This window comes from Lactuca saligna, chromosome 2 (genome assembly GCF_052625555.1).
Source record: "Lactuca saligna cultivar CGN05327 chromosome 2, ASM5262555v1, whole genome shotgun sequence".
Classification (NCBI taxonomy): Eukaryota; Viridiplantae; Streptophyta; class Magnoliopsida; order Asterales; family Asteraceae; genus Lactuca; species Lactuca saligna.
The window spans coordinates 144,616,756-144,640,180 of NC_136418.1; the positions used below are offsets into that span (position 1 = coordinate 144,616,756).

The 23,425-nt window shown below is 40.5% G+C and overlaps 1 protein-coding gene and 1 non-coding gene across 3 annotated transcripts; both read right to left on the reverse strand.

Annotated features, from left to right (window-relative positions):
- Positions 1-735: 735 nt before the first annotated feature.
- Positions 736-819, reverse strand: TRNAL-CAA (transfer RNA leucine (anticodon CAA)). Its single transcript has one exon. It is a non-coding gene; the product is annotated as a tRNA-Leu (tRNA).
- A 405-nt stretch (positions 820-1,224) lies between these two features.
- Positions 1,225-3,986, reverse strand: LOC145031933 (uncharacterized). 2 transcript variants are annotated; one of them, XR_013677052.1, is made up of 6 exons: positions 3,792-3,986; positions 2,749-3,008; positions 2,447-2,657; positions 1,687-2,362; positions 1,537-1,612; positions 1,225-1,450 (listed from the first exon to the last, which is right to left on the reverse strand). XR_013677052.1 is itself a non-coding variant. In XM_078980588.1 (6 exons), the coding sequence occupies exons 1-5, from the start codon at positions 3,844-3,846 to the stop codon at positions 1,558-1,560; spliced, it is 1,239 nt and encodes a 412-aa protein (XP_078836714.1). In that variant the 5' UTR covers positions 3,847-3,986; the 3' UTR covers positions 1,225-1,450; positions 1,537-1,557. The 2 variants fall into 2 exon arrangements, 1 of the variants encoding a protein (XP_078836714.1); XM_078980588.1 differs by having other exon boundaries at positions 1,705-2,362.
- Between the last annotated feature and the right edge of the window lie 19,439 nt (positions 3,987-23,425).

Consider the following 23,425-nt stretch of genomic DNA (forward strand, 5'->3'; position numbering starts at 1 on the left):
ATCCTAACTTATTAACTAATAAGTTATAAACTAATAAGCAATAAACTTTTTAACCAAACACCCTCTAATTATTTGTAACTATTGGTGGGGAAATTTTGCACATTACAAAAAAAATAATAATAAAAAATCATATAAGCTACTTTAAATAATTATTTTGCATAGCTTTTTCATTTATTATAATAAGGAAACTACATAATAAATAAGTAGATGTATCGCTCAATATTATGAGGTTTTTAAGTTGAGAAAATATTTTAATTAATATAATGTGATTTTAAGTTGGCGTAGAAATGATAAAAAAAAAATAAAAAATAATAAAATAACAATAAAAATAAATAAGAAAAAGGTACAAATATCGATGTTCTAAAAACATCATCCAAACTAAACGCGTTATATTATTCTAATAGTATGATACGGATGGTAGAATAGAGGATGCCATCATAAAAAAAGTGTTCATAATAAGTTGTTTCATTTATTATAAAATTCTCAACTTACGTATAATGTTAAAGGATATATATTCAGCATATAATGCGGAAATCAATCTATAAAAACATAAAAAGGGACAACTATATATTTTCATTGTTTACAAAAAAAATGCAAAACAGTCATATGATTTAATGAAATGAAGTCCTAAACCTAGTATGTTTTTTATTTCAAAGTTTTATCTTACTTTTTATAGGAGAAATTTTTTTGATTTCATAAAAAAAAAGGGGAAAAATCAAAAAAAGAAACAAAGAATGTCAGAAGTGGGATTTGAACCCACGCCCTCTCTCGAAGACCAGAACTTGAGTCTGGCGCCTTAGACCACTCGGCCATCCTGACTTTGATTTTTTATTTGTACATAGCTAATATATAATTTAAAAATTCTAATTTCGAGATATCAAATATTTAATTCATGTTTTCTATAACAGGAAAACCGTGGTTAATTTGTTATAATTTGTTGCGTAATAAGAATAAACTTTTTTCTAAAATTTTATTCTTTATGTATAAATATTTAAATGGACAAATACTTCGACTACAAGTTCGTTTAACGATGGGTGTATACCAATCATATCTGCCATTAAATTTATTAATTCTTTTAGTACAAATATTATTTATTAAATAAAGCTCATACAAATAAAAACTAACTAAATTTAAAAACATATGATATCCTTCAACTTAACAGACGATTTGGAGAAAAGACCAAAAACAAATCTATCACATATTACCATAATAAAAAATAAACTATACTAGTAACAACCTACAACCTAGGCATGTATTAGAAAACCAACATACTGTTTACATTGTAAAAGTTATCACCCAAACAACAGTATAACCATAATATCCTACAACTTTAAAATACGGCTTTTATCACTACAAAGCCATTAGCAGCATCACAAAAAATTCTACTTCATGAATCATCACAGTCATCACACACCTTCCACAAACAAAACGAAACTTTATCCATATCATTCTGCAATAAACATACGAAATCATCAACACTCTTCAACTTAAACTTGACTTTCTACTTTCTACCAAAAAAAAAAAAAGTTTTCTGACCTTACAAACACAGAGCTCGACTTATTGTGCAGAAAAAGTGGGAACTTGACCATGAAACATGGCAGACATTGCAACCCTGAAAATGACAGAAAACCAAGTGAGTTGAGGTTAAATAAGTCAATATACATAAACAATCAATCTTTTCCATACCCGAAACTCAAAACTTACTGATTCTCAGCTCGCATTCTCTTTTGGGCATTTTTCTTGTTTTTATTTTTCCTCTTCTTGCCAGTAACTGGAAGTGAAGAAGCAACAGTTACAGGTGGCACCAAGGCCTCTGAGTTTATTGGTTGAGCTACACTATTACTATTACTATTACTATTAGAAACCTGAATTGCAGGATTATTATAAGGTGCAATACTTGTTACAATAATCGGGGGGGTTTGTGCCAAAACAGTTGGAATTGGTGCTTCTGCCATGACTGTAGGCATTGAGACAGTTTGAGCCATGACTGTTGGCATTGAAAGAGTTTGAGTGGGTGTCTGAATCGATTGGATTAACGGGGTCTGTGCCAAAACTGTAGACACTGGGGTGGTGGTTTGAGTGGGTATTTGTGGAGTCATTAAGGGTAGTGAGTAAGTAGACACTGGGATAATTGGTGTTTCTAGGGTTTGAGTTATGTTTACAGAGGGATTCATTGCAGGGGTAGAAGTAGTAGTAGTAATGAGTAAAGGGATTTTGGTTACTTCATTGCTTTTTGCCTCATTCAATGCAACAAGGTTATTTACCACATTGGTGTCACTCTGAGCAATTTGAATGTCCTTTGTTGGAATATGATTGAACTTAGACTTAATTATCTCTGACAACATGATTCCAGTTTCAGACTCTACACAAGAATAAAGAAACAGAAACAAAATCATGTATGTGAGTTTTGAGTTTTGAGTTTTGACTAACAAAATAATAAAGGTACCTAAGTATTTCAAAATAACAGCACGTGCTGCAGATTGTTCAGCTTCCTTCTTGCTTCTAGAGTCATCTCCAGTAAAAGAAGCACCATTAAAAACCAAACAACAGCGGAAAAGTGGAGGGGATGACCCCAATTGAGTTGTCTGATACGTGGGTCTCTGTATATTCATCCTGACAGCATATTCCATAAGAATAGCCTTGCAGAAAATTTTAACCTGAACATACATGTAAAGGGAAATTTGTACATTAAATTAATATACTCGAATCAAAAGCAAGATTCAGTTGTTTCAGTGTATGCACACAAACCTCACAAAGATGATTCAATGCTTCGTCTTTTAGCTTCTGTCTTATAGCAAAAAGTGTGAATTTAGAAGCATCTGTCTCGGCCAGTTTACGGTTGTGAAATGTGTTTGGGGATGTGTAGCTCACTCCATCAACCCAAATGGTGGTTCTGAATTTTGGTTGATGTCCAGCTCCTTCATTGGTAGTTTGATATACTGGAACTTGTTTCCTTAGCTTTTGAACCTGTTCATTCAGAAGACGTTTGTATAATTGTTGTTGGATTCCTACAAACAAACCAAACAAAAAAGGAATATGGAATTAGATTATATCTAAGCTATGTGATATTGTTATTGTGATATACTTATACTACACATCAAGTTTAAGAGAGACAATGTTCTTGTTTGTTCTTGATTGTAGTAATTGATTCTTGACCTTCACTTTCTGATATCAGACAGAAGTTCGATTAATTTATAAGTTTTTTAACGTGAGTTTGACTTGTAAATTTTGCCATACAGCTACAAGATCAGAACTTTCCTGATGTTTGACAGCGGATGGCATTTTCGACATAATATATCCATTGATCAGGAAAACAACATTCATAGTCCGTTCAATAGAAGGATGATGATGATGAAATTTCGGAAGAGCCATGGAATAGAAGGAACTCAAGTACTAGTTACATAATCGTTACACATGTTAATCGTTCTTTGCATGATTACTGAAAACAGAATCAAGAACAATAAAAATTATGCAACTTGTAAAGGTTAAAATACTCTTAGATAAGTCATATCTTGAACATATCTTAGTTAATTATGTACGGGTATGATTTTTCTTTTACTGATAAATCACTTCGCATCTCAAGGATAATGAAAATTATGAAAAGAAACGAGGTTATTAAACTGCATTCTCAAAAAACTTTTCACAGAAGATATATATATATATATATATATATATATATATATATATATATATATATATATATATATATATATATATATATATATATATATATATATATATAGAGAGAGAGAGAGAGAGAGAGAGAGATGAAGAAGAGATGATAAATCTACCGGTGGCTAAAGGCTGAGATGAAGCGTCGACTTTCTCCGGCTCCGGCTCCGGCATCTTTATGTGTCTGGTTTCTCAAGTACTTGACGACGGCAGTTGTGTACAGACGAGGGTTTTCACGTAACTGGTTGTGAACAATGTGAGGAGTATGCGAAAGTTCAATTTAGGGATTTTATATTTTCAGGTCGAATGTCATTAATTCCAAGACTGAAGATGAACTCTTATTTGAAACTATTCATATCAACCCTTGTTATGTTATTTAACAAAAATACATCCTTCATCGTTTGGGTACTTCATGGAATGGCCCCTAGAATTGTTCAATAGACAAAAATGCTCTTATATTGAAATCCATATTCAACAAACTCCAAACGTGGAAAATGAACAATTAAGGCAACACATGTTGGAACCAATGAAAGCATGACAACACATCATTTTGGAATAACTACATAAATAACTTCCATAGTAGATTGTTTATGAATAAAGAAATGAATACGTGTCACTTGATCATTGGTTCCAGCATATGTTACCCTAATTGTTCATTTTCCATTGAACCTACTTCTATATATATATATATATATATATATATATATATATATATATATATATATATATATATATATATATATATATATATATATATATAGGAAAAGTGAATATACCCTTAAGGGTATATAAGCTTAGATACCCAAACACACCATAATATGTCATTTTGTTTGATATATTCATTTTAATGTTATTAAACTTCAACTCCTAATTTGATTTACTTTCAAGATTTTCGAAATTTCATTATTATCTTCCTCTTACAACTCATGTTTTTGCCGACCACATATTAGGCTATATATATTGTACTTGAAAATAAAAATTATTTAAGAGTAAGATAAATGTGTAATTTATAAAAATCATGGAAGTAAATCAAGTTCGAAGTTAAATTATAAGAACCTTAGACAATTAGAATGAATTATATGATACAAAACGACATGGTATAGTGAATTTGGGTACCTAAGCTTATATACCCTTAAGGGTATATTCACTTTTCCTATATATATATATATATATATATATATATATATATATATATATATATATATATATATATGTAGGGTAAAGTGAATATACCTAACAACCTTATATAAGCTTAGGTACCTAACCACATCATGCTACGTAATTTTGTATCATATCTGCATTGTAATCACCCAAAGTTCTTAAAATTCAACCTCATAACTTGATTTCTTCCAAAATCTTTGGACTTTTACCATTATCTTCCTTCAAATGACGTCTTTCTATCGGAGACCCCCTGGTTGGCTTCATATATTGTCGTTACAAATCAAATGGTGTAGGAGGAATATAATGGTGAATCTTTGAAAATTTTGTAAGTAAATCAAGTTAAGGGTTAAAGTTTAAGAACCTTAGACGATTGCAATGAAACTATAATGCAAAACAATGTAGTATAATGTGGTTAGGTACCTAAGCTTATATAAGGTTGTTAGTTATATTCACTTTACCCATATATATATATATATATATATATATATATATATATATATATATATATATATATATATATATATATATATATAACGAGTGGTTCAAATGAGAACCATAAAAAATAAAGAACCCTAAGAACCTCAATTAATTAGTAACTATATACATGATACTCTTATTAAACATGTTAAAATTCTAATTTTTTGTGTTTTTGATATTAAAAGAAGAAACTTATAATTTTTACAGTATAATATTTCATCCATATATGTTCTCATATTTTAACACAAAACTTATATAAAATACAGATTTACACAGTCATTTTACGGTTTAATGCAAAAAATTCACAGCTTAATACAAATTGTTTTACAATAATTCTGTAACATCCCGGATTCGCAAGGGTAGAGTTGAAGGGCTAAAAGTGTAAGTTTTAGAGGATGACTCAGCGAGTCCATGGATAGACTCGGCGAGTCAGGTCGCGGTCATGGTCGCGTGCTGAGTGGCCTACTCGGCGAGTCCCAAGTATGGACTCGGCGAGTAGGTGCTGTATGGAGAAAACCCTAGTTTCCGGGGTTGAGCCCTATATAAAGAACATCATACCCCTCCACAGCCTCTCTTATTTCCCCCTTGAGTTCCAGAAACCCTAATCTCGTGGAGAAGAGCATTGGTGGAGCAAATTGGAGCTTGGAGAGGTGTTGCTTGGAGAAATCTTGAAGGAGAAGTGGTTTGGATCAAAGGGCTTTGCTTAGATTCGTGTTTAGCTGTTATTGAGGCATCTTCTGGAGGTAATATCTTCGTCCTTAAGCTGTGCATTCCTAGTTTCATCATTTGGGGTTGTGTGGGATGCTTGGTTGTGAGACATTTTGGTGTTGGAGGATGGATCTGAGGTTGCTACCTCAGATCTGGAGTGGAGAAGTCATTGAGTGCATTAAAGTCCCAACCTTTGTGCTATGAGTGAAGCTATCATGTCCCAAACCTTGGTTTTAAGGTGAAAATGGCCTAGATCTCGTTTGATTCACGTAAAGTTTGCCACTTTACGTGATGGATGGATTGTAGGAGGCTGGATCTATGTTATGGATCAATTGCATGGCCTGAGATGCTTCTGTATGGATTCAGACCGGTGGAACTCGGCGAGTCACATGGGTGGACTCGACGAGTTGCTTGAAGATGGCCTTGAACTCGACGAGTTGGAAGAACAACTCGACGAGTAGGTTGAAGATGGCCTTGGACTCGACGAGTCCGGTTGGACTCGGCGAGTCTTGTCGAGGAAGTCCCAATATTTCTGGTTGAGTCGATGAATCGGTGAGTCGAGGGACGACTCGGTGAGTTGGGGTGCGAGTGGACTCGGAGTTGTTGTACTCGACGAGTCTTGGGGTGACACGGCGAGTTGGGTCGCTAATTGAGGGAAGTCTGAGCATAAGGACTCGGCGAGTCATCGGTTGACTCGACGAGTAGGGTCAGTCAGGGGTTGACTTTGACTTGTCCAGGGTTGACCAGTTGTCTTCCAGGGGTATTTTGGTAACTATGGATATTTATTGGGTTATTGTTTGGTGTTCAGTGGAGGAGTTGTGTCAGAGTTCGGAGCAGCAGGATCTTACCTTTTCAGCCGTCAGTTTCGAGGTGAGTTATCCTCACTATATCAACAGGGTCTAAGGCACCAAGGCCGGCCCTTTATTGTATTGAGATTCAGTTACGTTTATCATGTTGTTGTTGGTTGTGTCTGCATCCTGGTAGTTAGGATGATACATGCTAGGGGGCCTTGTAAAGGTCAGTTCTCGATATGCAGAGTAATGATATGCTAGTGAACGGGTAGGTCGGTAGCCCGGTTAGAGTAATGATATGCTATGTGATCTGTTTACTTGGTTTGTTGATTATGACTGTTATATGAATGTATGTTTCGTGCACATGGTTGTTTGGACTAGAGATGGGTTGAGGCGGGTCCTGCTTTGTGCTGTAGGCCAAGATACCCAGGGCGGACCGGTTGTTCCGAAGGCCCAGTGAGCGGTCCGGATAGGCTGTAGGCCCCACGTGGGCGGACCAGACGTGCCGAGGCTCGGAGAGTGGACCAGGCCGACTGTAGGCCCGATGCGGGCGGACCAGTCACACTGTAGACTCAGAGAGTGGGCCAGGTGGGTTGAAGGCCCGATGCGGGCGGACCAACCCCACTGTAGACTCGAAGGACATGACTAGACTCGGAGGATGGATCCGATGGACTGAAGGCCCGATACGGCGGACCAGTCACGGTAGACCCGACATGCATGATTGATCTATGATCTGTTTTGTTATGTATGCTTTATATGTTTTGGACCGGAAGGTCACGGCCTGGAAGGGCGTATACGTGGTTGGTATTTTGGGGGTATCTCACTAAGCTTTCGGGCTTACAGTTGTGGTTTAATGTTTTTCAGGTTCTTCAGGAGACTGTGGCAAGGCGAAGGCGCGATCGTACCGTTCCTCATGATTTTGTAACAACGTGATTCTGGGAATACTTAGATGAATTGTATTGAAAACCTTTTGTACATATTTTAATGAAAATCGGGTTGTTTTGAAAATTTCAAATTGGTTGTATTTTTCGGATGTTACAAGTTGGTATCAGAGCCTTGGTTTGAGTGAATTGGAGGGACACTTGTGTGACTCCAGTCTCAAATCGAGGAGAGTTTTCAAAAAGAGAAATTAAAATGGTTTTCAAAATAAGTAAAGGAGGATGCGGAGGTACGATCAGCCGGAGCCAGTAAGTAACCCCAAAATATCATACATGGCAATTGTTTTATTGAGCTTTGATAGAACAGCATGCTAGAGTTAGGCTAGGGATCTTCAGGATTTATTGATGAGTTGCCTGATTTATGATGCCTGCTAGCCTAGGGTTCCTTGTGAGAGATTTCTAGTGTTCCTCTAGTGGTGAGGATAGAGCGTTGCTATGTGTGTCGCTAGGGTGTTGTGGGAGTACTTCATACAAATATGGGTTGGTGTGGAAGGTAGTATGGGCCCGTACTACTGGAAGCACGGACTCATACGCGTATCAGGGAAATCATGACCTCTAGGGTTGGGATGAGAGCTGGTTCCCGGAATAGTGGAATATGTCTGAGATTGGTGTTTTCTTTTCAGTATGGAGATTCCAGGGCATGCTGGGAGTGGATCCGGGTCAGGATCAGGAGCAGGAGAGGGAGCTCCAAGTGGGTCTGCACATCCAGAAGTTGTCAGTCAGATGAGTACGCACGAGTTGGATGCGAGGATTCGCGAGATTCTGCATGATGAGGTTGCTGCATTGATTCGGGTTGAGCTGCCAGAGTTGTTTGGGTCGATCAAGACCGCCATGGTGGAGTATTTTGATGAGCGTTATGCGGCTCTCACGGAGACGGCTGCCGCGGCGGCTACCGCAGCAGTAGCGGCGGCAGGGGGAGGAGCCAGTAGAGGTTTTCAGTATCGGGACTTCGATAATACGAAGCCTCCCACTTTTGATGGAGTTCAGGATCCGATCGTTGCTATGAGGTGGTTATCAGATGTGGAGGGATGTTTCTTCACGTGTTCATGCCCTGCTGATCAGAGGGTGAGGTGTGCTTTGAACCTGTTGAGGCTCGGAGCAAAGGATTGGTGGAGATTGACCACGGGATCGTACTCGGATGCGCAGAGGGCTGCGATTTCATGGGATCGGTTCAGGGAGATGTTCAGTACTCGTTATGTTCCACAGGTCGAGAGGGAGAGGTTGGCTCAGGAGTTCTTGGAGCTGAAACAGGATTCAGAATCGGTGACGGAAATCACCAGGATGTTTACTGAGCGGGCGATGTTTTGCCCTGAGTTCGCCTCGGAGCAGGCTCAGATGTCTCGATATCTGAGCATGCTAAAGAGGGATATCAGACAGTTTGTGTCTGCGCAGAGGTGCGAGACTTTGCTGGAGTTGCAGGAGGCCGCCAGGCGGCGTGAGTTAGAGATTGAGTTACAGATGCGGGAGCTGAGGCAAGCTCCGGTTCAGTCGCAGCCGGCGACGAAACGGTCTAAGACCGTTGATTTCAGGATGGGAGATCAGGGTGGCCACGTCTGTGGTAAGTGTGGAAGGGGTCATGCCGGGGTTTGTCGGTCCGGTGGAGCATGCCGCAAGTGCGGGAAGGAGGGACACTATGCGAGGGATTGTCGGCAGTCGGTGCCGGTTCGGGATTTGAGGATATGCTATCATTGTCGTCAGGTTGGACATTTGAAGGTCAACTGTCCACAGATTGTTGCAGGATCGGTGCAGGCTCCAGCACCGGCTACGTTGAGGATCACAGGTGGAGGTCAGGGTGGAGCGGAGCCCCCAAGGGCTTAGGGTCGTGTTTTTCAGCTTGCTGTTGCGGGTATGTTTCTTTCTGATGTTTTGATTATTTATGATTGTTGTGGAGTATTGTTATCTACTAGTTTCATTGGTTGGCTATGGAAATTGCGTTTCGGGTTTCTTGTGGTATTCGTTGTTCCTTGAGGGATTGGCGAGTTGTGATCGAGATTTTGGTTTTAGTATCTTGTGTCCCTTGAGGGATCGTTATGGTTATGGGATTGTACTTCGAGCCATCATTGATTATCTTTGTGAGGATTGGTGGCGAATGCGGCGTTAGTTTGGAGGCTAGTTGGATTCTGCAATCTGAGGAACGGAAAGATGAAGGTTGATTCGCTTTCGAGCGGGTTGTACAGCGGGGGAGCATGATTTGTATGAAAGCTGTTGGTACTGGTGAAACGCACTTGGAGTGCATGTGTTGATTCCTGCGAGGTGCTTTGGGAGATCGGTGATGGCGACCGGTGATTATCTGTCAGTGTCTTAAGTGGGGGAGAATTGGAAATTCTTCGGATGGTCGTTGGGCATGGAAGGTTATTTAGCCGCTTGGGGAAATTCAACGGTATTTCTATCAGATGAGAGCAGGCTCGTATGGGTGAGCAATAGGCGTGCGGGGGCGAAATACAGATCTAGAGCAGTTGATTGAGGAAGGCATGAGGGCAGGCCGGGATCGAGTATGTATGATGGAGATAGAGTTCGGAACCCCTAGAGGGCTAGAACGGTACGCACGGGAGAATTTCCTGAAGAGATAGTTCGGAATGATGAGTGATTGTTGAGCGGTCCGGATAGACTGAAGGCCGGTAGGCGTACCAGTCAGGCCGGAGGCTCGGAGGACGGTCCAGTCAGATTGGCTGAAGGTTCTGAGAGTGGTCCAGATTGACTGAAGGCCCGGGGAGGCGGTCCAGTCATGCTGAAGACTCTGCGGGTAATGTTGGATCGGTTGGAGGTTATGGGTTGCGTATGTTGCAGTGGGAATACATTGGGAGGTCTGGCCCCGGCGAGCGATCTTTAGCGGTAAAGGTAGTGCATGGGCTTGAGAGCCCTTGTGATGAGAGGCAGAGTAGCGGTAACGCATGGATGTTGAGTGCGCTGTAGGGAGGTAATGTGGCGCAGGATGGGCACCAGGGTGCCTGTCATGATGAGCGGGCAGATGAGTGGTTTCCTTGGTAAGGGAAGAGGGAGGAATGAAACTCCGGCAAGGGAGAGCGAATTCACGGAAGTGAAAGCGGCAATGTGGGGTTGCGATCACTGTGGTCCGTCGATGGTCTTTGAGTAGTGTGTTGCGGCGGCGGAATATAAGCTTATTCGACTCGATATGTTGCTTTGGGCGCAGAGGGAATATCGCAACGTGGAGTCAGGGAGAGGAGTTCGGAAGGGATGCAGAGCAAGAGTCTTGGACTCTCAGTGAGATCATGATCAGGGTTCTGGGTATGTATCAGTGGTTTATCCTGGAAGGATGTTGAGGATATCGTCTGTATATCAGATTATCTGCACCTGAGGGTGCCAGAGCTAGATCAGCATGAATGTGTGATTGCGATAGGAGAACTCGGGGGAGTTGCTCCGAAATGGAAGAATGGGTCTTTCGGTCGTCATGGTAAGGGTAGAGTGGAATTCGGATCGGGAATCCGAGGGTTCGTGGCTCTATAGCCATGTGAGTCAAGTGAAAGATGAGAATTGGAGCAGTAAGGCATCATGGGTAATTCTCGGTTGTTGAGTGTGGTTATCGGAGGGTACAGGGGGTGCCGGTTTGAGTAGGTGGTGGGAACACCGTATGGAAGGAGAAAGTGAGCTTCTGGTTCTATGGTTGTACTTTGAGGGACTTGGTTCGGTCAAGGTCAAGTGGCGCATAGTGGGAAGTAAATTGAAGATGAGATGCCGAAGGCTTCGAGGACGAAGCCTAATTTAAGTGGGGGAGAATTGTAACATCCCGGATTCGCAAGGGTAGAGTTGAAGGGCTAAAAGTGTAAGTTTTAGAGGATGACTCGGCGAGTCCATGGATAGACTCGGCGAGTCAGGTCGCGGTCATGGTCGCGTGCTGAGTGGCCTACTCGGCGAGTCCCAAGTATGGACTCGGCGAGTAGGTGCTGTATGGAGAAAACCCTAGTTTCCGGGGTTGAGCCCTATATAAAGAACATCATACCCCTCCACAGCCTCTCTTATTTCCCCCTTGAGTTCCAGAAACCCTAATCTCGTGGAGAAGAGCATTGGTGGAGCAAATTGGAGCTTGGAGAGGTGTTGCTTGGAGAAATCTTGAAGGAGAAGTGGTTTGGATCAAAGGGCTTTGCTTAGATTCGTGTTTAGCTGTTATTGAGGCATCTTCTGGAGGTAATATCTTCGTCCTTAAGCTGTGCATTCCTAGTTTCATCATTTGGGGTTGTGTGGGATGCTTGGTTGTGAGACATTTTGGTGTTGGAGGATGGATCTGAGGTTGCTACCTCAGATCTGGAGTGGAGAAGTCATTGAGTGCATTAAAGTCCCAACCTTTGTGCTATGAGTGAAGCTATCATGTCCCAAACCTTGGTTTTAAGGTGAAAATGGCCTAGATCTCGTTTGATTCACGTAAAGTTTGCCACTTTACGTGATGGATGGATTGTAGGAGGCTGGATCTATGTTATGGATCAATTGCATGGCCTGAGATGCTTCTGTATGGATTCAGACCGGTGGAACTCGGCGAGTCACATGGGTGGACTCGACGAGTTGCTTGAAGATGGCCTTGAACTCGACGAGTTGGAAGAACAACTCGGCGAGTAGGTTGAAGATGGCCTTGGACTCGACGAGTCCGGTTGGACTCGGCGAGTCTTGTCGAGGAAGTCCCAATATTTCTGGTTGAGTCGATGAATCGGTGAGTCGAGGGACGACTCGGTGAGTTGGGGTGCGAGTGGACTCAGAGTTGTTGTACTCGACGAGTCTTGGGGTGACACGGCGAGTTGGGTCGCTAATTGAGGGAAGTCTGAGCATAAGGACTCGGCGAGTCATCGGTTGACTCGACGAGTAGGGTCAGTCAGGGGTTGACTTTGACTTGTCCAGGGTTGACCAGTTGTCTTCCAGGGGTATTTTGGTAACTATGGATATTTATTGGGTTATTGTTTGGTGTTCAGTGGAGGAGTTGTGTCAGAGTTCGGAGCAGCAGGATCTTACCTTTTCAGCCGTCAGTTTCGAGGTGAGTTATCCTCACTATATCAACAGGGTCTAAGGCACCAAGGCCGGCCCTTTATTGTATTGAGATTCAGTTACGTTTATCATGTTGTTGTTGGTTGTGTCTGCATCCTGGTAGTTAGGATGATACATGCTAGGGGGCCTTGTAAAGGTCAGTTCTCGATATGCAGAGTAATGATATGCTAGTGAACGGGTAGGTCGGTAGCCCGGTTAGAGTAATGATATGCTATGTGATCTGTTTACTCGGTTTGTTGATTATGACTGTTATATGAATGTATGTTTTGTGCACATGGTTGTTTGGACTAGAGATGGGTTGAGGCGGGTCCTGCTTTGTGCTGTAGGCCAAGATACCCAGGGCGGACCGGTTGTTCCGAAGGCCCAGTGAGCGGTCCGGATAGGCTGTAGGCCCCACGTGGGCGGACCAGACGTGCCGAGGCTCGGAGAGTGGACCAGGCCGACTGTAGGCCCGATGCGGGCGGACCAGTCACACTGTAGACTCAGAGAGTGGGCCAGGTGGGTTGAAGGCCCGATGCGGGCGGACCAACCCCACTGTAGACTCGAAGGACATGACTAGACCCGGAGGATGGATCCGATGGACTGAAGGCCCGATACGGCGGACCAGTCACGGTAGAACCGACATGCATGATTGATCTATGATCTGTTTTGTTATGTATGCTTTATATGTTTTGGACCGGAAGGTCACGGCCTGGAAGGGCGTATACGTGGTTGGTATTTTGGGGGTATCTCACTAAGCTTTCGGGCTTACAGTTGTGGTTTAATGTTTTTCAGGTTCTTCAGGAGACTGTGGCAAGGCGAAGGCGCGATCGTGGAATACGTCTCTCTCTCTCTCTCTCTCTATATATATATATATATATATATATATATATATATATATATATATATATATATATATATAGAGCTGGTTCCCGGAATAGTGGAATACGTCTCTCTCTCTCTCTCTCTCTATATATATATATATATATATATATATATATATATATATTAAAGTCTGATTATACATAGAAAAAATATAATAATACCATAAGTCCATAACTAATAAAAGTGAAGAAATCTTTTTCTTACCCTATACAATTTAAGTTATATAAAAACAAAGAAAATGCAAAGATATTGTTTGTTTAAATACATGGTATATCATAGTGTTATAGTGGTCGATTTGATTGTCGTAAAAAAAAAAAAAAGGCATTTTGTGAAAACGAAATTACTATAAAACTTTTTTTATTAGATGGAATAGAATGACAAATGAATAAAATAGTTAATATAACGGAATAAACCAAATAATGAAACTAATTACTATAACTTTATTGTTATTGTATTATTATTCCATATTGATTGGTAGGTAAGACATAATAAATGAATGAAATAAACAAAAGTTTTGACTTAATTGATAATCAAAGTTTCAAGAATGTCCCTATTTAGCCATCAAAGTTTTAATTGTGATAATTAAGCCATTAGAATATCATTTTTTGCTTCAATTTCTCCCTTATATGCTACTTTAGGTATTCTCATTTCTATAAATACTTATGAATTAATTGATCATCAAAGTTATGAAAATGTCACCATTTATCCATTTAACTTCAAATCATGATCATTAAGGAATTGAAAAAGAAAAAGGGTATTAAATGTTAACACTGAGCGAAAAGAAAAAAATTACTCATGTAAAGAAAAATAAGACCAAAAGATACACAAATAAACAAAAGCATCCATGTAATCATGTGGAACGGTCGATGCACCCTAAGCGAACTAGAAGTTAAAAGGTTACTCGTCAAACAAAAGAACTACATCATCAGCCTTCCTACTGAATCAGACCATAGAACTTGCTACGTACTTGGCTACTTAAACAAGAATACAAGCATCCAACAACAATATCATCCAAAATGAGATGAACCAAGATAATGAAATTCACGCTCAAAACTTTGGAAGCATAATCAAACTGATGTCAAACCAAAGGAAAACACCAATGAATCAAGATCCTATCTCTTAGACATTGGCGAGTTTAGAAAAAAAAAAACTATTTTGTTCCCTATTTAAGTGAAACCAGGAAAAATGAAATAATTAAAATTACTAGTTGTGTGTTGGGTCGTGTATACTATTGTAGAACTCTGACAACTCGGTTGTAACGACCCTAATTATGAAAATAAGTTTTTCATTTTTAATTAGTCAAACATTCCCATAAAAGGTGAAGTAACATTAACCACTGTTTTCAAAATTCATAACATTAACATTTTATTCAAAACATCAGAGTGTCCATCAAAACAAATGTCGGAGAGTGCACACCACACCTTGTCATTTCCCTTAGGCTTCGATGTACCTGAAACAAATCAACAAACTGTAAACTAATGCTTAGTGAGTTCCCCAAAGCATACCACACACACAATCCACATAAACACATATGATAATAGTTATACAAGCTACATATACCACATAAGTCATGCTTACAAACATATAAGGAAGCCCTGGAAACCCTCTAGGGTCTTACTCCGGGTGCCATGGGAACCCCCACATGGTCTTAACCCAATGCCTCAGGAACCCCCCGAGGTCTTGACCTAGGATGCTAGAGAGACCCTCCAAGGTCTTACACCTAGCCTCGGGAACCCCCCGAGGTCTTTACCTAGGATGTCGTGGAAACCCTCCAAGGTTTTATACCTAAGTGCCTCGGGACCCCCCCCCCCCCCCGAGGTCTTCCATACAAATAGCATATCACATATCACATAATCTGCTAGCATATATGTAGCAAATAATGGGCCGACCTTGGTGCATTCAACCCATTTGTATGGTGAGGAGATTCACCTCTGTCTGTTGTATCCGAAACCTGCTCTCTTAACATTCTGTGACCACCCGTGTTGAACAATAATACCATTAACATGAGTTAAGGTCGAACATAATCCAAATTAAAGGACCCAAACCCCAACTCCTTTCTACAATGGCCCAAAAGTCTTCCTTTGCTAATGGGTCCAAAGTCCATGTTCAAATCATTAATGGGCCTCATGGCCTAATAAGTCCCATGTAATGGCCAAAATTTCAATAATATTTAAACTTTTCAAAAACATCCCAATTCATTAAGTTATTACAAAAAGGTTTTCAATACATTTATTATCAGAGTATTCCCAGATCCATTTCATAAAAACATAAACACGAGGAGCGGTACGATCACGCCTTCGCCTTGCCACAGTCTCCTGAAGAACCTGAAAAACATTAAACCACAACTGTAAGCCCAAAAGCTTAGTGAGATACCCCCAAAATACCAACCACATATACCATACACATAACATGCCATATCATATCGAATCACAGAACAACCATGCATATCGGGTCTACTGTGGTACTGGTCCGCCTTGTCGGGCCTTCAGTCCACCTAGTCCACCCTCCGAGTCCATTCATATCCCTCGAGTCTGCAGTGTGGTTGGTCCGCCCGCACCGGGCCTTCAACTCACCTGGTCCACTCTCCGAGTCCAATCATGTCCCTTGAGTCTGCAGTGTGGTTGGTCCGCCCGCACCAGGCCTTCAACTCACCTGGTCCACTCTCTGAGTCTACAGTATGACTGGTCCACCCGCATCGGGCCTTCAGTCGGCCTGGTCCACTCTCCGAGCCTCGGCACGTCTGGTCCGCCCTCGTGGGGCCTACAACCTATCCGGACCGCTTGCTGGGACTTCGGAACAACCGGTCCGCCCTGGGTATCTTGGCCTACAGCACGAAGCAGGACCCGCCTCAACCCAACTCCAGTCCAAACAACCATGTGCACATAAACATACAATCACATAACAATTCATATTCAGGTAAACCGATCTGGTAGATCACATAACACAACATACTATAACAGGATACCGACCTAACTGGTCACTAGCATAGCATCATCCTATCTAACAGGATACCGACCTTAACCAGGTCTCTAACGAATACCATCCTAACTACTCGAATGCAAATATATCAAAGCAATAACATAACAATAGATACCCGGATCTCAATCCGATAAAGGGCCGGCCTTGGTGCCTTAGACCCTGTTGATATAGTGAGGATAACTCACCTCGCAACTGCTGACTGAAAGGATAAGATCACGCTGTTGTAACCTCCGACCCGAACTCCAACACTCAAAAGAACGCCCCAAATGAAATGAAACTCGAATCCAAGCAAATCCCCTTGCTCCAAGCCTCCAAACTCCCAAGATTCCTTCAACAAATACCCTTCAAGCTGCTAAATGCACTTTGATCCACTCACACACGAATGCTAAGGGTTTATGGACTTGAGGATGAGTAAAGAGGCTAGGGGAATGGATGTTATGTTCTTTATATAGGTCTCAACCCCGAGAATTAGGGTTTTCTCCACTCAGCACCTACTCGCCGAGTCCATATTTGGACTCGCCGAGTAGGCCACTTGACACGCGACCAAAGTCGCGACCCTACTCGCCGAGTCCATCCATGGACTCGCCGAGTTGCCCTTCAAGTTTACACTTTTAGCCCTTCAACTCTACTCTTGATATTTCGGGATGTTACATCCCAACCATAGGAACCATGGCCCAAAACATATAAGTTGGCCCATTAACTCAAAACGTAACCAGGCCCAATGACTAATAAAGGCCCAAAGGCTTACAAGGCCAAAACAAGTATGAGTCCATCTGATGTGCGTACGCCTTGTGTACCACCCTGGTACACGCAGCGTACTGAGTCCCTGAGCCGCACGCACTGCGTACTCTGAGTTACGCCTAACATACAAACAGATTAAGCACTTTCTTCCATTAAGTGCTTAATACTCGATGTTCTAACGTCCAATACCAGATCTGAGCTCATTAAGACGTCCTAGGGCATAAAGTTGGCAACTTTATGCTCTTGCATGCTATATGGGACTTAAAAACTTCATTCTTCACATTAGGACTTCATATAAAGATTCAAACTCATGCATGGAGTCTAGATACTCTTCAAGATAGCACCTTTATGCATCTAGCATGCTCACAAAGTTCAGATCTAACCATTTCAACCTTTGGAGTTGCTCAACTCTCAAGAGAAGGTCCAAAACCAATTAAAGGGAACAAATAGAAAACTCCTTGCTAGATATAATTAATAAGATGGAAAGATCAAAGCTTTATACCTCCAGAATCTCTTCAAGGTGAACTAGATGCAAATCCTTGAAGCCCAATGCCACTCCAAGCTTGCTTAGCAACTGCTTCTTCTTGAATGGACACTAAAATGGCCACAAATACACTCCTTAAGCTCAAAAACAATCTCACAAGGTATCTCTAGTGTAGAATGGAGAATTAAGGCTATGGAGGCTGACTAGGGTTTGGTCCAAGAGGCTTAAGGGTGTTTAAATAGGTGTCAAGTCCGAGAATTAGGGTTTTGGCCCTCTGTCGCGTACGCCTCGCGTACCTATACGCACGCCCTGTGTACGCGGCCACCTTCTGCGATCATGCATCCTTAGTACGCTAAGCGTACTCCTGGAGTACACCCCGCATACTAAGGGACCTTTTATGCCATTTTATCCTTTTCAAGGGTCTAAAGAGTCATACTCGAATGAAATGCACAGAATTAACACACGAAAGAGGTATCCCTATATATATATATATATATATATATATATATATTAAACATATGGTTACGTTACATCCGAATTTAGAAAAAAAATTGATCTTTCTAAAGGTCTCTGATTACAGAAAGTTAAAGAAAGTAAGACTTTTAGCCGATGGTCCTATTCTATATCAAAATTTGGGAGTTAGGCGATACTTGCTGTGCAGATTGCGCTTGGATCTTGACTCCACATCCGATTGCTTGGCTCCTATGAGATGCCTGTCAAAGGCAGCTTGTTGCTCCCTTAAATCCCTCATTCCGGAGAGAGCTGCAGTCATTTGCTTCTGGAGGGAGTTGGTGTGGAGTTGAGCATTCCCTTATAGAATGTCTAGGCGATGGATATCAGTTGCGTTATCTTCCATCCTTATGTCAACCTCACGAATATGGTTTGCTTGGACTCCGGATTGATAAGCCAGATTGGCAAGTTTGCCTACCACAACTGGGAGTGCTCGATCAACTAAACTTCATCCACTGACATCGTAGAAGTCTCGACACATACCGTAAGGAGGACGCAGTCCTTGCTGCTGGCTCCAATGGTGGATGTGGCTTCCCCGAACGGGAGTTGGTCCTTGAAATCCCATCATGAAAGGAGGTCAGACGGATGAAGGTCAAACGATTGGCGGATTGATTATCTCAGGCTCTGAGGCTGAGCTATCTGAACCTTTCTCCTCGTCATCTTCCATGGGTTCCTCCTCGGGGTCATCTTCAGTCCATCCCCCATTACCTTGGTTGGGGTAGTAGGGGTCGCCGGGTGATGGAATCCAACCATAAAGTTTATACGAGAATAGGGTTAAGAATTGACTATAAGCTAAAGCATGTAAAATTTACCCTTAAGATTGACTGTTGAAGATACCCAAATACTCCCATGGTATTCTTAATGATATGCTCTTGGTAAGTTTTAAATTTGTTGTCCACTGCAAACACTCTGTGGCATACGTTAGTCGGCTCTCGGACAAATATAGTTGATCAGGCTATATTCATCCTAGTTCCGATTACATGTCCCATGGCACACCTGCACTGCACAATTTATTTATAATACTTCTATATTGATCTATTTAAGACACTGTTATTAATATGAAATGAATGCATGCCTACTTTACAAAAATTAAATAAATTTAATTTTAAAAGTATGACTCTTACTCAGAGTATTTTTTCCCAACTGTGTTTATAGTTGTATACCAAAAATGTTTTTGATATACTTAATTCACTATAAACAATGCTCTAATACCAATCTGTCACACCTCCAAACCAAAATGGCGGAAACGTTCGGGGGCAGAGGACGTCATATTCAATATCATAACAGTTCATAGTAAGGAAATTACACACCACTATATATATATATATAAGTTTCAAGATGTTTACATAATTGTATTTGTTACATGTTCAAAAGATAAATACATAAACATCTTTCAAAAGAAGTAATTAACGCCAGAGCGTTAATCCCCAAAAGTTGGTTTCCAAACCTGCTTAGCGGTTCCCTAAGAATACAAGTTATTTCAAAGAAAAAGTGTCAACAATTATGTTGGTGAGTTCATAAGCGGTTTTGAGAAAATGTATACCATTCCAAAGTTCGTGCGTTTTCGAAGAAAATCCCTTATTTTCTTATAAAAGTATGAAATGCATATGAATGTTCGTGTTGTGAATTGTAAATAGTTGTACCAGGAAAATCCCTTATTTTCCAATTAGTTGATTGTTTTTGATACAGGAAAATCCCTTATTTTCCTAAAGTAACAGACAGTCTCTAATGTCCAAGACTGAAAGTCGCAAGCAACTGAAATGCTTAAAAGGTTGAGACATAGTTTTATATAATAAAGCTATAAGAAGATCGCACTTGTTAGATTAAGAATAGTTTTAATAACTACTCATTCATAAAATCATAATACCATAATAATTGTCCATCTGGTGAGTTTTATAACCATACTAAACATAATATGCCTGTGACGACGGTCTTCAGGCGTCGAAACGTTATGACAAACTATCACCCAAAGGACTGTAGCTAACAGTCAGGGCACATGATCATGACTTCCCGTATAGATCTATACACATTTGACATGCTCTCCAAACGGGAGACTCTGGTTATAATAGACAGGACTTTAGGTAGTACCTTTTAACGAAAAGGTAGCATTGAAGATGTAATCGTCTCACGGATTCTCAACTAAGTCTGTATTAAAAAAATAGTTTTGTATGCAATGTTTATCCTCTTTCACAATGTTTGACAAAGCATAAATCATAAGTTCTTTGAATGCATAAAATGGTTTAACAAGGATGGCTACCCTGGATACTATGCATTTTGTATAAATCTAATGCATGCAAAGTATAACAAGAGTTTTCACGTTTTCACTCGGGATCAACCGTGTGTTTACTTGTATTCTCCCCCGAAATATATTAAAAGTACATTATAAAGTATTTGAAGGTGTATAAAAGGGGGTATGAACTCACTTGATTGAAGTGGTTGTTTTGAAGTAGTCGAGAGAAGAATCGAGCAGAACTTCAACTAGTGAGAGTTGAATTCTTGGGAATCTCGGGAGTGTAGAACTTCCTTTTGATCTTGAGTATGAAAACCAGGGTGTCGGGATGGCTTCGAGTGGAAAAACGCAGAGCAAAAGCGCGGGAAAAGAGAAAAATCGAACAAGAAACTCGGAACCCTAGCCTCCCTTTTATAGGAGGCTGAACCGCCTCCGTACGCTGGGCGTATGCTCTTACCCGGGGCGTATCGTACGTCAGTGCTAATGTCAGCATCCTGAAGGATGATAGGATGTCTGCTACCAAAGGGACTACGCCCTTATCGCCTGGTACGCTGGGCGTACCCTTTACGCGGGGCGTAACTCGATTTATAGAACTTCTAAATTCCGTAACTCTTGCATACGAGCTCCGTTTCTGGCATTCTTTATATCCACGCGTAAGTGAGACTGTACTCTACAACTCTCATTTAGACTCTATCCGCTAGTTTTGACTTTATATTTAATAATACCTTTTTAGCAATCCGAGATTGGAAAAGTCTGTTAAAAATCTATAACTTCTTCATCTGGCGTCCGATTTTATCTGTCTTTTTACCGTTGTATTCCTATGGTCAGGGTCTCCAACTTTCGTTTAGGTTGTGTTAGCTAAAGATCGCTCGATCTCTAATTCGAATTTTTAGTTGTCTACTGCTAGGTCACAAACTTCGTAAAATCATAACTTCCTCATACGAAGTCAGATTTGGGCGTTCTTTTTATGTATGTTCGCGGTTTAATGATATCTACGACTTTCATTTAGATAGCTAAGGCTAAAAATCATTTTATTGATAAATTTATAAATCAACTAATTAGGTCGTTAAAACTGATCATCCATTTTGATCAAACATTATAAGGTTGGCCCTAAATTTTTTTTCAAGGTGGTTCTTAATTTTTTTTCCTATACAACTTATTATAAGGTTTGAAAATTGAGGTGGGTCATTACCATCTATGTCACCCTTATCCCCCACTTACATTTCCGTGTAATGATCATTTAGTAAAATTAATGTCCTCATTACCGATGTCTAGATAAGGACACAAGGAAAAACATAAGATATTGATTATACTTATACAAAATAAAAGGTTATACGTTATAGAGGATCACCCCCTTACGTTGCCTCAACACCAATTATGGGAACTCCCAAGAAGAATAGGGAATTTGTGATGAACTACAACTAACCCATACAATCCTCAAAAGGAATAATGAATCTATACATTCTAAATTATCACACAACTTGCACCAATTAATATCATTTCCTTGGAAGAAGACCACTCTATAATATTGTGTAACACCTCAAATTTCAAGACAATTTTTTCATTTTAATTCACCAATCATTATTCATAAATTCAAGTTATCACATAAACTATAAGTTGTTATCAAAACAATAGCAGCGTATCCCAAAATCCACAAGATCTCATAAGCCGGCGAATGTGTACAATCATCCCTCTGCCTTCCCGGAATCTACAGAAGTACCTGAAACACATTTAAATCAACATGGTAAGCACGAAACTTAATGAGTTCCCCAAATACCACATACAAAAATAATTAGCTTCTCGTGGCTAAATCTCAATATGGACCCCCTCCTCCCCCCCCCCCCCCCCCCCCCCCCCGCGGTCATATGTCTTAGTGAAGACCCTCCGGTCCAACATCTCGATATGGACCCTCCGTCATAACTCAATATATACACAAGATAATATAATAGCATAAGTCACAAATACAAAATACATAATAATACATATAACAGTAAAAGGAATTCAGACCCTCCGCTCAACAATACGAATAAGACCCTCTAGTCGATAATATAAAGAAGACCCTCTGGTCAATAATATGAAAAGACCCTCTGGTCAATAATATGAAAAGACTCTTCGGTCACACATGCATTACCACATAGGTAAGTATAGTGAGAAGACTTACCTCGGATGATGAACAAATCCTATAACTGCTGCTGCTGCACACCGACCCCTATCACTGAGCTAAACCCACAATTAAACTCAATTAGGATCTAAGACCAAGCCCCCACACACATTGAGTCTAAATATGGTCCACTAATCCAGCCCATAAATAACCCAAGCCCATTGGACCCACCAGGGCCCAATACCAAATGGGTCTACCAAGGCCTAACACTAAACTTAAGTCCAAAATGGCAAGCCCAACACAAGGGTCTAATACATATATATTCCCCTGACCAAAAATCTCCAATCCAACAAGCCCAAAACCAAGACCTAAACAGTTAAGGCCCAAAACAAGATCTAGACCAAAAATCCCACAACGATATTACGTGGGACTTACCTCCCTTGGTACTCTCAGTGTACACGCAAATCCTGATCGGGGAACTTACATCGGTACGCGGGGATGATGAACAGTTCCGTCTCGCCGGCTCGTTGCCATGACAGAGCACCGAAAGTAAGGTCTAGCAAATAGATCTAACATCATCAAATACATATTGATCAAATAAATACTTATACTTATCGAACTGAAATAATATATATATATATATATATATATATATATATATATATATATATATATATATATATATCAATATTTTTATAAACACACACTTAAAATAATTCATTAAAAACATATCAAGTTGATTTGGTTCTATGTTTGTTCGTGTCCATTCACTTCATTCGT